At 36.4% G+C, this 14,762-nt stretch overlaps 1 protein-coding gene across 1 annotated transcript in view; it reads left to right on the top strand.

The window, feature by feature from the left end:
- Positions 1 to 14,762, top strand: part of KCNU1 (potassium calcium-activated channel subfamily U member 1) — a 149,851-nt gene that overhangs the window by 46,916 nt on the left and 88,173 nt on the right. The window contains exons 15-18 of the mRNA XM_059156311.1: positions 4,311 to 4,423; positions 4,764 to 4,832; positions 8,703 to 8,792; positions 8,923 to 9,020. Of these exons, the coding sequence (XP_059012294.1) occupies positions 4,311 to 4,423; positions 4,764 to 4,832; positions 8,703 to 8,792; positions 8,923 to 9,020 (370 nt within the window). The remainder of the gene's footprint in view (positions 1 to 4,310; positions 4,424 to 4,763; positions 4,833 to 8,702; positions 8,793 to 8,922; positions 9,021 to 14,762) is intronic.

The raw sequence follows: 14,762 nt of genomic DNA, 5'->3' as shown, positions 1-14,762 counted from the left end.
GTTGTTGAATCTTGGCTTTTTCCCCCATATCCTCACAAGTTAGGATCAGAAATAGAAAATTGAGGAAAGCAAGAAGGCCCCAAGAAATGAGATTTGACTTCCACTTGAACTATGAAGGATTGAGAGGTCTAGACTGAAGTCCCAGGTACGGTGCTGACCTTGAAGAGATTATCGATCTTATTCTTGTCTTAAGAATATTTATCTGCAAAATAGAAATCATAGCTCTGCTTTCTACCTGCAGTCCAGATGTTATGACCATAAAGGTAGAAGTACTTGGAGCTATTGAAGGAAGAAATATAAATAAAAATAAATGTTATATAGGAGGATGATTCATAATATTCAAAAGGCAGAAATAGCCCAGATCTCTATCAGTTGTTGAATGGACAAACAAAATGTAACATAGGAATAAGAGGATATTATTCAGCCATAAAGAGAAATGAACTACTGGAATATGCTGCAACATGGATATATGCTGTAAAGCCTGATATTTCAAAAATCTCACATATTTCATTAATTCTGTTTATATCAAATAAACAAAATAAATAGAAGACAGAATGCTGCTAGTTGGATCCATGTTGCCAAGAGCAGACACTGGGGAGAGTGGTAAGAATTGAGAACAATTTGTGGGACACCTGGGTGGCTTAATGGGTTAAAGCCTCTGCCTTCAGCTCAGGTCATGATCCCAGGGTCCTGGGATCTAGCCCCGCATCGAGCTCTCTGCTCTGCAGGGAAGCCTGCTTCCTCCTCTCTCTCTCTCTCTCTCTCTCTGCCTGCCTCTCTGCCTACTTGGGGTCTCTGTCTGTCAAATAAATAAATAAAATCTTAAAAAAAAAAAAAAGAATTGAGAACAATTTGTTAATGGATAGGGATTTTACTTTGGTTTGACAGAAATATTTTCAAACTAGATAGGGGAAATGACTATACAACATTCTAAATGTACTGATGCAACTGAATTGTTCATATTAACTTTTAAAATTTGAATTAGAAAATATTAAGAAAAAATTAAAAAATCCATAAAGGATCGTAAAAAAATTAAAAATAAAGGTTATATTATTAGTGGTAAAATTATATATTTAAATATAAATTAAATTCATGATAATAATAAATATATTCACAGAACAAATAACAATTAAAATCTTTTCCAGGTTATTTTGGGAACATTCTATGCAATAACAACAATAGTCACCACATATTGAGTACCTAGTATGTCACTCATTTTAAATACCTTATGCTTCCCATTGATAATATTTCAAGGAAGAATCCCAATAATGGGTCAGTGAAGCTAACTAACTTGATTGTATAGTTAAGTTAATGAGTAGAAGAGGTAGAATTGTCTGACCTAATATCTTACCACTATGCTTGATACCTGTGGTTGTTGGATATCTACTCACACTCGCCCACATATCATCACCTTTGAGGCCTTTGAGACTAAATAAGTGGTCAAGGGGATATTGGGACAATTGCTATAAGTACAAAGTCCAGCCTTTGGAATGCCACCTGCATGAAATGTTACAAGAAAGGTTCCAAACTCAGCTGGACCCAATTTCCCATTGTCCGGAGGTTCTCCAGGGAGTGACCTTTCCTCTCCATTTATTAGGAGTCTACATATGCCTTCTCTTATATTCAATTTCCCTCTTGGCCTTTCTTTACACTTTATTTCCTTCATTAATAAATTAAAAAAAAATTATATCTTTTTTGGTTTTGTCCCTGGTACTATCTAAAACAAAACGAAACAAACAAACAAAAAATTGAACAAACAAATGAACAAACAAAACAAAATAAAAAACCGTGAAAGATGGTCTGGCCAGCAAAATGCTAGCTGGAAAACATGGAATTCTTCTATAATTCCTTCTGTGAATTGGAAGAAATATCATATACAAATAAACAGAGACGACATCAGACAATAAGAATGAGCCTTGATGACACTGTAATGAACCTGCCTTACCCTCCTCTTCCTGCTTACTGTGTTTGTCCTTGAAAAGTGCTTGTGAGTAAATTGTCTCTGCCTGTGCTGTGTACTCAGAAAGTGCAAGATAACTGTTCTGCAAGATACATGTATTCATGTACAGTGCCTCGCTTGGGCTCTCCATGGAGCCTCCAACCCAGATATTGGAATTTGTAAACTGCTGCCACACTGGGGGTTTGAAATCATCCCTTTTCACCAAATCTCAAGGACAGGGATGTTTGAAAGGGTGCTTCCGAAACATGAATTGTGTGTGCAAATCCCCTGGAGGTCTGGTTAAAATGCAGATTCTAATCGCAAAAGTCTGAGTGGGGCTTCACTTCTGAAAAGAGCTCCCAGGAGTGTGTAGGCTGCTGGTCTATGGACATTTTAAAGACTGGAAAATATTAACAAGAGTGAATAACAGTAGTATTATAGTATACACAGTCTACATAGTAACACGATAACATCTCCATGGCTGGAGAAAGGAAATGGATGAGAGCTCTTTATGAAGACTTCATGTCTTTCATGGAAGTAGAGGAGGAAGATATTTAAAACCAACCCTATATTATATTGTTGTTCTTTCTGTGTGATCTAAAGTTGTAACCATCTCACTGAAGATGATCATCTATCAATATTCATAGGAATTAGGAGAAATTTGTGGTTATGATATTTTTTTGGGGGGGAGGGGAGTGAAGTCTAAAACCTACTTTCAGATATCCTAAACCAGGCAGGGTCAAGGTAAGATTTTTTTAATGTTATACTCATAGCTCTGGTGTTTTAGATTCTATAATAAACTATTAACTTAGATTTAACAACTAGGGCACTAGTGTCTTATGATCGATTTTTCTTGGATTAGACACTTTCTCTGTCAGCTTCTGGATCAATAAAATGAGAGTTATTCATCTCATAACCTGATTTTTCTAAGTATGACATCAGTATCTGTAAAACTTACAAGTACTCAGATTCCAAGACCTTGGATCAATGATACGTGTTTCAACTATATTAATTATATGGTGAGAAATCATAGTCCAAAGAGCACTTCCAGTTTCTTCAAGGCAGAGACAGCATTGTATTAGGCTTAAGCCTGGACTAAATCTACTCCAGTTGACATACTTGAGCTCCCTGATTCTACTATGTAAATCGAAACTCTATCTTATCCTCCTGTTTCCCTTTCTGATCTTAATAAAAAAGATCACAGGAAGTCTTCTCCATCTCTATCATTCTTTTACCCACTGTCAAAAACTGAAACATTTACATTAGAAACATTAAGCCCCCCACCCCTTTTTTTTTTAGTTATGGAGACTTAAATAGGGACTCCCAGTGAAGTGAGTACTCTTCAACAAAAAATTTAAGAAAGTGAGAGAAGGCAGGAGATTTGGCTGAATCTTGGAATGGGGATTGCAGAGTGAGTGCTTGGATTGCTTGATATGAGTAGCCCTTTTTTGTAAGTCAGAATATTTTTTCTCTCTGTGTGTGTGTGTGTGTGTGTGTTGTGTTTTCTAAACAGCCACAGGCTGGTCATCTGAATATTTCTGAACTAGCCTTAACCCTCCACAGCCACAGTGTTTCAGAACTTATAGGAATTCCAGACATTAACCTAGGTTTCTGGTCTTGCCATGACGGAGCAGTGTGGTGGGGGTTTTCATGGCAACAGATGGAGAGGAGGATGAGAATGTATGGAAAGCATAACAAAATTCTGAGTTCTTATACAAATATCAGAGATGAGTTACCCAACAGCCCAAACCCCGCACAGCCTATATTTAGCCTTTGTGAGAGATGTCTTTCTCTCTCCCCTTCTTCATTTTCTCTGGAAACCTGCTGCTGTTCCTGACTTTTATCTCATGTCCATTGATCAGGATGGCTCCTTAAGTTTATCTGAAGCTTTGAAAAGTTCTGATACTGGGCAGAAAAGCCTTGAATGTTTTTTCTTTGTGGCATATGGCTAGTCAATGGAAAACTTAATATGTTAAAAAAAAAACTTGAGCAGCTATATTTATGGAAAGACAACTTAGATTCCATATTGTCCTTCTCCTCTTATTGTTACTGACTCAAAAAACAGTCTACCTTGCTGAAGTTATTGGGATAATTCCAGTTTCTACAAGGTGTCATGAATGCCACCTGGGAAGAAACCAAGTCATTATGCTTTCATTTTCTTCTGAACTCTCTAGCATAAATAGTTGAGGTGTATGGTAGAGTTTTAGTTCTTCCTTTGACATTTCTTCAGTGAACCACTAGGACAAATCTCTTTGCTATAACTTAAGAGCAATGGATGCTGGTTTGCTGCTTAGCAGGACATACAACTTGGAATTATAACATCCCATATTCCATGTCCGAGTTCTACATGTGGCATGATTTTGTATTCCAGGTTTTTCCTACACAGCCCTGGCAAAAATATTTCTTTAATGGTCTGAAGAACAAAATCCTGACTCAACGTCTCTCTGATGACTTTGCTGGAATGAGTTTTCCTGACGCTTCCCGGTAAGTTAAAAGAAATGCTTTCCTTGTTCTTCATGCAGTGACGTTCTTTCAATAATGTTTACTGGGGGGACCACTGTAGGCCAGGCTCCATGATAAATACTGAAGGTGTAAGAATGAACAAGTCTGCATCTGTGCAATTGAGAAGCTTGCATTCTGTGTTAGACATAGTCACCATGCTGGCTATGATAAACTTTAGAATAGATTCACTTGCATTCAAGAGTCTCTTCCTCTGCTGAAGTACTAGTATTTTCCCAACACAGAACACAGAGTGTTAGTCATAGTCTTGTGAATTAGCACCCTGCTATCCTTTTTCCTCACAATTACTTGTCTTCCTTCCTAGGCTCTGCTTTGTGAAGCTGGGACTCATGCTGATAGCCATCGAACACAAATCTGTTTTTCATGGTTACTGGTACCAATGAGACTTTGAATCTCTTCAGTTTTGTAAAAGGAGAATCTTTATGATTAAGACTTCTCCAAAAATACAGACATAACTAAGATATTGCCATATGTTGAGAGCCAGCCTGTTGGGCACCCAGTTTGCTGTGGTGCCCTTTGCACTGTCTTTAATGATCGCAGTTAGAATCTAATGTTTGGAGTTAGAATGGTCACCCTAGTGGGTGGACAGGTGCTTTGCCTTTGTTCCCATGGCCCTCCCCAAATTCTCTTTCATGAGCAAGGGAGAGAAGAAATGCTCTCCTTCTCACATCTGGGATTCCTTTTAATTTATTACTAGATCTTATAAGTCTTGACCATGAAATAGTACCATGAGATAGAATTATGACAATAAATGCTCCCATAAACTGTAGCTTTAGAAACTAAGCTGTAGAATATGGCAAAATGGGAATTCGGACTACCGGACAAAGTCTGCTTTTGGTATAGTAGATAAAAGAGAGAACCAACATTATTAGACCATTGGAATTTATTGAGAACCCATAATGAATAATATGAGAAGCAAAATAATTTATTAGGTAAGGAAAAAGAAAATCTAGTAAAACAGCAAATCAACTACTATGATATATAAGAGAGAGAATAAAAAATGCTGAAAAATGAGAAAAACTGAGGGTTTAAATAGGTTGGGGAACAAGAAAGACTATTATATTGGCTTATGTATTTTTTTTTTTTAGTGGAAAACTAAGTTGAATTAAATTGGAATCAACAGACCAAATTCTGATCCTGATTATGACTTGCTAGCTCTGTGGTGTTGGAGAAACATCCATTCTCTATGAATTGAGGAGGTCATGTTAATGCCTGAGACCCTTTCTAGCTCTAAAACTGACATTATCAGGAGCCTTAGAATTATAGGGAAATAGTTAAAATTCAACAAGTTTGAATGATATCAGACAGACTACAAAGGAACAATTTTATATGAAATGTTGGACAGAAGAAAAATCTAAGTAGAGATATTACAAAATGCATCTGGGCAAAAGAAGTCAGCAGGGTACTGTACAAAGGAAGTCACTAAGGAGAGAATAACAAATAGTATCATCTAGCTGGCTTAATTCTATTTAACAATCCTGCCCGTGCTCAAGAAAATCTCAGAATCTACATCTGTGCACAAATGGCCTTTCTGCCAGAAATAGGTTACAGCAAAAAGGATGGAGTCTTAGAACCATAATCCAGGCAGTTTGAGTTTTAGACTGGTCCAGAACTTCGCCTTCAGCAACATGGGCTATGCATTGGAACTATTTGCAAAGCCTTAAAGGCATATAGATTCCAAAATCCCACTCTGATCTTTACAAAATCAAAATCTCCAAGGCTGGGACCAGAGAATTTTTGAAGACCCCATGATATAGTCAGGTTTTTTTTGCTGATATTTGTAAACTACTAGACCAAATGTTCTTGAGGTCCCTTCCAACTTTAGCATCCTAGATTTCTTTAAACTTTATTAGGATGACTATGGGACATCACAGAACAGAAACACAAACATTTATTAGGCAGCTAATTTCTACATATATTAAAGATGCCTTGATGCTGTTTATTACCTGCACATATGTACCCCTAATGAAAGAGGAACCTGCTCTAACTTACATTTAACTTTGTTTTCTCACCAAAGAGTCAGGTGAATCAAAGAGATTAAATCCTGATTTGGTTAATAGTCTTTTACATGATTGCCTTTACATGACCAGCAATGCTACAGGCACTTTGCTTACATAAACTCTTGAATCTCTACAACAATGGGTGTACTTCTTAGTCCCATTTTATAGAGAAGGAAGATGAAGCCCAGAAAAGTTAAATAATTTTCCCAAACTCTTATCAGTCCCAAGTGGCAAAGCCAGCATCTGAACTCAGCAAGGAAGGTGGTGATCCTCATCACTGTGCTGTACTAAATCCACTGCAGCCATAAGTGGGAGGAAAATAGAGCGTCTCAATGGCTGAGGTTTAGATTGGTATACCGAAAAACTGGAGGGAAAGCCCATCTTTTCTCACCTTTTATTTTCTCTTTTAATTGATACACTTGAATAGACTTTAAAACTTGGGAAAGCCCAGGTCACCTGGGTGCCTTAGTTAAGCATCCAACTCTTGATTTCAGCTAAGGTCGTGATCTCAGGGATGTGAGATGGAGCCCCCCATCAGGCTCCAAGCTAAGAGTGGAGCCTGCTTACTATTTTCTCTCTCCCTCTCGCTCTGCCCCTCCCTGGCTTGCATGCCTGTGCACTCTCTCTCTCTCAAATAAATAAATAAATAAATCTTAAAAAAAAAAAAAAGTTCAAAAAGCCCTTGGCAATCATATGGATTTGTCTTAGGGAATAATTTATTATCTGCTAAGCGATAAAGCTGGATCTGACCCCAGTCAGATAATGTTCTAAGTTTGTTGCAGTAGCAAACATTCTCTAGAGAGCAAGTGGCCATGATTCATGAAGGGGATTTCAAGCCAGTTTGGAAAAATGTGCAAAGGGGGTTCACCTCTCCTTTCAAATGCAACCCCAGCTATTATTGTGACAGTATCTTCATTACTAAATATTTATTTTTTTTAAAGATTTTATTTTTTATTTGACAGAGAGAGATCACAAGAAGGCAGAGTGGCAGGCAGAGAGAGAGAGAGGAGGAAGCAGGCTCCCTGCTGAGCAGAGAGCCGAATGCAGGACTCGATCCCAGGATGCTGGGATCATGACCTGAGCCGAAGGCAGAGGCTTAATCCACTGAGCCACCCAGGCGCCCCCATTACTAAATATTTAATGGGGGCACAAATCCATGTTCTTTTCCTTTCAAAGTTAAAAGCGTTTATTCTATTCATTAGTATCAGTCAGTAAACATTTGGAAAATGCCATCTAGTATCTCAGATAATAAACTACCTCAATATAGCATCAACACAGCTACCCAGCATCTTTTGATTCTTGGCATAGTGTGGAAGAGCTTTTGTGGCACAACCCCTTTTATTTTTGTAAAGTTCTTAAACTCAGAAGTTACTTTGGAGTACCCTAACAACAGAATAAGCTTTGCCAAAATTAATATTTGACTTCTTTCCAGTGTTAATATAAAAAAGTATTTTAAGGAAGTAAAGGAGTACTTTTACCATGTGCAAATGAAGTGATGGTACTTTCAAGTTTATAAGACCTCATTGTGTCGAGCGTCTGAATTAAAGGAAATAAAAATGGGATAGCCTGACAAACATAGGGAGAAATGTGGGGAATTCAAATAGTTGTGATGTAGTACTGCATCAAGGAGTCATGGGTGAAATTTGTAAGATGTCATTTTCAAACACAAAAACCATAAAAAAAGAGATAATCAAAGTGTTCATGTAGCAATAGAAACAATTCATGTGGTTCCTGCTCTCAAAAATCTGGCAATCAAGATAGAAAAAAAATGAAGTCTAAAGAAATATGCAAGTTCAAAAATTGCATAAGCAAATAAAAGGAACTTTTGAATCCAGCTGGTTAACTAGGCATAGTTTAATTTTACAGGAGAAGTAGCCTAAAGATAAACACCACTACTATGACTTTAAGACTTGCAACCATGTGGCTGTGGCATTGAGTAGGCTAAATTAGCAAGGCCTAATGCATCTGAGTTGGTTTATCCATTTTAGGTTTAGGATACAGTCCAGGGAGTTCACCCTTAGCTCAGCTGTGTGCAACTCAGTAATCATGTTGTGACCTGACTCCCTTCTGGATATTTAGCAGCAATCAAATGCAGTTTTTCTACCCTATTTGGCAGTAGAAGGGGATGGAGTCTTATTAACTCTACAGTTCAGGGAATCCATTGGTAATGACAGAATGAAACATCAAATATTTCCATAGAAATTAAAGGGGAAAATTACTGTATTTTTATCTTCTGTTTCCAGTAGTCTGATGCTAAATCCACCTGTACAGGTTAAGCTGCGTAAGAACACACTAGGGTTCTTTATTGCTGAATCTGCAAAGGAAGTCATAAGGTATTTTTTTTTAAATTACTTTATAGGGAGAAAGTTCTAAAGCAAATGCAACTCAATGGCAAACTGATTCAGCACCATGCTTAGTGTTAAGCCTCACATAAGTCATTCTTGATTTGCTTTCATTGTCCAGAGCCTTCTTTTACTGTGCCAGCTGTCACAATGATATCTTTACTCCTGAGCTAATTGGAAAATGTAGCTGCAAAGCCAAGGTCCATCGACACTTTCCAGGTAATTACACTTCATATCTGGTTGCCCTCAGCCCAGTTTCCAGGGGCATGACCAAAGAAAGGGTTCTGTCTCTTAAGATAATACCTATTTGAACTTGTCCCAGAAGTGGCAGATATTTCCCCAAACTGGGCATACAAGACCTGAGAATCAGTTTTTTTAGAATTGGAAGAAATCTTGCTAGGTATCTAGTTAGACTTCTTCACAGGCCAAGCAAATGAGTACCAGAAGAGATTCAGTAATGTTGAAAGTCCAGAGCCAATTGGAGGCACCCCCAACTCAATGCCAGACCCACTGACTTTCAGCCTGTTGCTTTTCACTCCATCACAATGGTTTTCCTTCTTCAGTCTCAAAGTTCAGACTATATCTGACTGCTTGGTTGGCCACAAGGCTACTTCATGACCACTCTTCTAAAAAAATTATTTTATAGAGATATGTTTATTTGACAACATTGTATAAATTTAAGGTGTGCTATGTATTAATTTGATATATTTATACTGCAATGTGATTGCCACTGTAGTATTAGCTAACACTTCTATTTTGTCACATAATTATCATTTTTCCTAGTGTTGGGAACAGGACCATTCCTTGAGTACCCTGAATGGACTGTAGGGGATTTAAAGTTTATTCATTCTGACACAGTGATGAGGAAATGTAATTTTTTCTCTCATCTCTAATTGAACTCAATAGCTTACCAACAACTTTACCCTACAGCAGCAAAAGAGAGATTGTCTTATACATTCATGATAACTTCTTCCCTTATAGTTTAAAACTTAGTCTCTTCCAAGTACGTTAGGATTCCGTGGGTAAAATCCCAGTGTTTCAGCATTTAAACTTAATTCAAAATTTGAATTTCCTATCAGGACTATTCTTATCTTTAAGGTTTCATCCTTTCCTTCTCCCCAGAATTCTATTTAAATGCAGGAGTAAATTTGCTCAACATCATGGTGGTTTTTTTTTTTTTTTTAATTTTTTTTTATTTTTGAGAGTGAGAGAGAGAGAGTGCAAGCTTGCAAGGGGGTTAGGTAGAGGAGCAGAGGGAGAGAATCTTAAGCAGGCTCCACACCCAGTGCAGAGCCCCACTCAGAGTTTAATGTCCTGACCCTGAGATCATGGTCTGAGCCTAAATTGAGAGTTGGACACTTTAGTGACTGAACTACCCAGGCACCCTCATGGTTATTCTTATAGTGGACTTTCATACAAGTCCTTCCCGGTTCCTGAAGTACCTCATTCCCTTGGTAAGTGTCAGCCTCTGTGACCTCTCCATCAGTAACCAGTATTAGTTCTTCCTGGCTTTGGGTCCCCTTCTGTCATTTATTACCGAAATCCATTTGTCCTGCCATAGCCTCTGATCTTGAGGTCTGCAAAGCTCCCTTTCCTGTACTCCTGATCTATTCATTCTGTATGTTATTTTGGCCCCTCAGCTGTTTGAGACTTTCCAGTCTCCTGGTGAATATAGATGCATACCAGAAGGTGGGAGCCCTCCCCGGCCTTCTCTCTGCTTAAGCACACCTGCTGCCTTGTCTCCTCCTCCGTAATCATCTTGCATTGATACCAAATACTCTTCTGAGCTCCCTCCACCAATGAAAATCCATATGACAGAGGAAACACATCCCTCATTTTTCCCCCTTGCACACCTCTGAAGCTGTCACATTTTCCTTGTCCAGCAACTTGAAACACAACCTGTCCTCAGCAACCTGAAACACAAGTTGTGTGTGTTGGGTGTGGGAGGGGGCTGGGTCCTTTCTGAGGGATCCCAGCTCTAACGTTTTTATATCACAATAGCTTTATTAAGATATAATTTAAATACCATGAAATAAATACTTTGAAAGCATACAATTCAGTGGGTTTTAGTGTGCAAACAGATTTATGAAACCAACACTCCAATTTTAGAACATTTTCCATAACTCAGAGAGGAGCTCCATACCCAGTAGTGGTTACTCCCCATTTTTTTTCTGCCAACACCCCTGGCAACCACTAGTCTATTTTTGTGTCTCTAGATTTTTCTGTTTTGGTCATTTCATGAAATGGGAATCAGACAGCATGAGGTCTCTTTTGTCTGGCACCCTTCACTTAGCCATGTGGTAGCATGTATCAATACTTCATTTCTTTTTATGGCTGAATGATATTATGTTGTATGGATATATTCATCTTGTTTATTCATTCCTCTGTTGATGGACATTTAAGTTGTTTGCACCTTTTGGATATTGTGGATAACGTTGCTATGAATATTGGTGCTCAGATATCTGTTTGAGTTCCTGCTTGTGATTTTTCATGTATATATCCAGCAATAGAATTGCTAAATCAGATATTAATTCTATGTTTAATTCTTTGAGGAGCTGCTATACTGTTTTCACATTTCTACCAGCAATATGTAAGAGTTCCAATTTCTCCACATCCTTTTTAAAAAACAAAATCCCTCCCCCCCCCATTTTTTTTTTTAAATAATAGCCATCCTAATGAGTATAAATTGATGTCTTATTGTGGTTTTAACTTGAATTACCCTAATGGCTAATGAAGTTGAGCATCTTTTGTGAGGATATTATGGGCCATTTGTATGTCGTTGGAATGTCTATTTGGATCCTTTACCCACTTTTTAAATTGGGTTGTTGTCTTTCTATCATTGGGTTGTATACAGTCTTCCTATATTCTAAATATATGTCCCTTCTCAGATGTATGGTCTCCCAATCTCTTCTCCCATTTTGTGGCTTGTCCTTTTTTCTTCATATAATTTTTCTTCATCAAAGTTTATTTCCTCATCAAAATTTAAATTTTTATAAAGTCTGGTGATGTATTTCATCATTTGTTGCTTGTGTTTTTGTGGTATAGCTAACCTGAGGTCGTAAATATTTACTCCAACATAAAATTCTTCTAAGAATTTTGTTTATAGCTCTTACATGGTGGTCAGTGATTCCTTTTGAGTTGATTTTTATGTTTGGTTTGAGGAGAGGATCCAATTTCATTTTTTTCAATGTGGATATTCAGTTGTCCATGCATCACTTTTTCTTGAACTCTTTTTGTACCCTTGTCAAAAAACAATGAACTGAAAAGGTGTGGATTTATTTTTGAGTCTGTTTTATTTCTTTGATCTGTATGTCTAGCTTTGTGTCAGTACCACACTGACTTCTCTACCATAGTTTTGTATTAAATTCTGAAATCTGGAAATATGAGTCCTCCAAGTTTGTTATTCTTTTTCAAGATTGTTCTGATTATTCTGTGTCCCTGCATTTCCTTACAAATTTTGGGATAAACATGTCAATTTCTGCAAAGAAGCCACCTGGGATTTTGATTGGCATTGTGTTGAGTCTGTAGGTCAATTTTGGAAATATTGTTATTAAGACAGTAAGTCTTCTGACACATGAACATGTGATGTCTTTATATCTATTTATACCTGTAAGTTCCTTCAATGGTGTTTTATAATTTTCAGATAATAGGTTTTATACTATTCATGTTCAGTTGATTCCTAAGTATTTTATTCTTTTTAGTGCTATTGTAAATGCAATTCTTTTCTTTCTTTCTTTTTTTTTTTTAAGCTTTTATTTATTTATTTATTTTAGAGAGAAAGAGAGCAAGAGTATAAGCAGGGGGGAGAGGCAGAGGGAGAGCAAGAGAATCTCAAGTGGACTCTGCACTGAGCACAGAGCTCCACATGAGGCTCTGATCACAACCCTGAGATCATGATCCAAAATGAAGCCATTTGCATATGATTCATTGTTCGGGTCTAGAAATACAATTGATTTTTGGGCATTGATCTTCTATTCTGCAACCTTACTGAACCTGTTTTATTAGCTCTAATACCCTTTTTTGTGGCCTTTTATTTCATTTTCTTGCCTAATTTCTGCTCATTCATTTATGATTTTAGTAATATGAGTATGTCCTCATTTTTGTGGCCAGTCTTGCCAAAAATGTTTGTCAATTTTATTGGATTTTCCAAAGAATCAATTTTAATTTTTTAATCTACTATTGTTCAAGCTTTTAATTAAGTTGTGTATACTCTAATTTTTATTATTTCCTTCTTTCAATTTGATATGAGTTAATTTTCTCTTCTCAATGTCTTAACATGAAAGATTAGGTTATGTGATTTTAGATCTTTTTTTCTTTTTAAATAAACAGAAGAATTAATATCAGTAAAATTTCCTCTAAGCACTCTTTAGGGGCATGTCATATTTTGATGAGTTATGTTTTTATTTTCATATTTATCTAAAAGTATTGTATAATTTCACTTGTGATTTGTAGGGGCAGGACCCATTGGTTATTTAGGCATATGTTGTTTTGTTTCCATATATTTGTGGATTTCCCAAATTCCTTTGTTACTGACTTTTCATTTTATTTTTATTGAAGAACAAAATGATTTTTTATTTAAATACAAAATCTTTGTATGATTTAAATTCCTTTAAATACATTCATACTTATTTTATGGGCTATTATATGATCCATCCTGGAAAATATTCAATGTATAGCTGAAAAGAGTCTGTATTCTTTTGTCATTGAGTGGAATGTTATATAGATGTTAGGTCTGGTTGGGTTACAGGTTTCTTTTTTTTTTTTTAAGTCTTCTATTTCCTTGCTGATCCTTGCTGATAGAACAATGGATAATTATGTCTGCTATTGAAAGTGGGGAATTAAAGTTCCAGTTTTTATTGTTGAATTATCTATTTCCCCATTTAAATATGTTAGTTTTATGAATCATGTATTTTGGATTTCTATTGTTATGTGCCTATGAGTCTGTTACATCTTAGCAGTAGATTAACCATTTTATCATTATAAAATGTTTTTGTCTTTAGTAATATATTTGTCTTAAATTCTATTTTGTGTGAAATTAATGTAACCACTCTAGTGCTCCTTCGGTTACCATTTGAATGAAATGTTTTTCATCCTTTTTCTTTCAATCTATTAGGGTCTTTGAATCTAAAGTATGTATCCTGTATGCAGCATACAGTTGGATCGTGTTCTTTTTCCCCATTCTGTCAATCCCTTCTTCTTTATTTTATTTTATTTTATTTAAGATTTTAGTTATTTATTTGACAGAGAGAGAGAGCACAAACAAGGGGAGAAATAAGCAGGGTGAGAGGGAGAAGCAGCCTCCCTGCTGGGCACGCAGCCTGATGTGGGGCTCGATCCCAGAACCCTGGGATCATAACATGGGCCAAAGGCAGTTGCTTAACTGATTGAGCCACCCAGGTGTCCCCTCTGCTTCTTTATTTCAAGGTTAATTCATTCACATTAATGCAATTACTGATAAATTAGTATTTACAACTGCTGTTTTGCTGTTTTTCTAACATGTCACATCTCTTTTGTTTCTTAAATCATTTATTACTGCCTTCTTTTGTGTTAGGTATTTTCTAGAGTACCATTTTAAATCTCTTGCTATTTATTTTCTATATATTTTTTAGTTATTTTCTTGATAGTTGACCTGGAATATGTTGTTAACCTCACAATGTATAATAATTTTGTTTGGATTAATGCCACGCTAGTTTCTATAGTATACAAAAACTGTGTTCTTATATAGTTCCATTTCCTCCCTTTAGCTTATCATCACAAATTAAATCTTTACATATGTGTGGCCATCAGCATAAATTTGTAATTATTTCTTTATAAATTCATCTTTTAAATCAAATAGAAAGAAAAGAGTTTACAAACAAACAAAAAGCTCTATATTTTCTTTTATATTTATTTATGTAAATATGCCTTTACCAATGCTCTTTATTTCTTCATGTGGATATGAGTTACTGCCTGGTGTCCTTT

The sequence above is a fragment of the Mustela lutreola genome, chromosome 18 (genome assembly GCF_030435805.1).
Source record: "Mustela lutreola isolate mMusLut2 chromosome 18, mMusLut2.pri, whole genome shotgun sequence".
Lineage (NCBI taxonomy): Eukaryota > Metazoa > Chordata > Mammalia > Carnivora > Mustelidae > Mustela > Mustela lutreola.
Note: the sequence above shows the minus strand (reverse complement) of the source record. Positions and strands in the feature narration are given on the sequence as shown.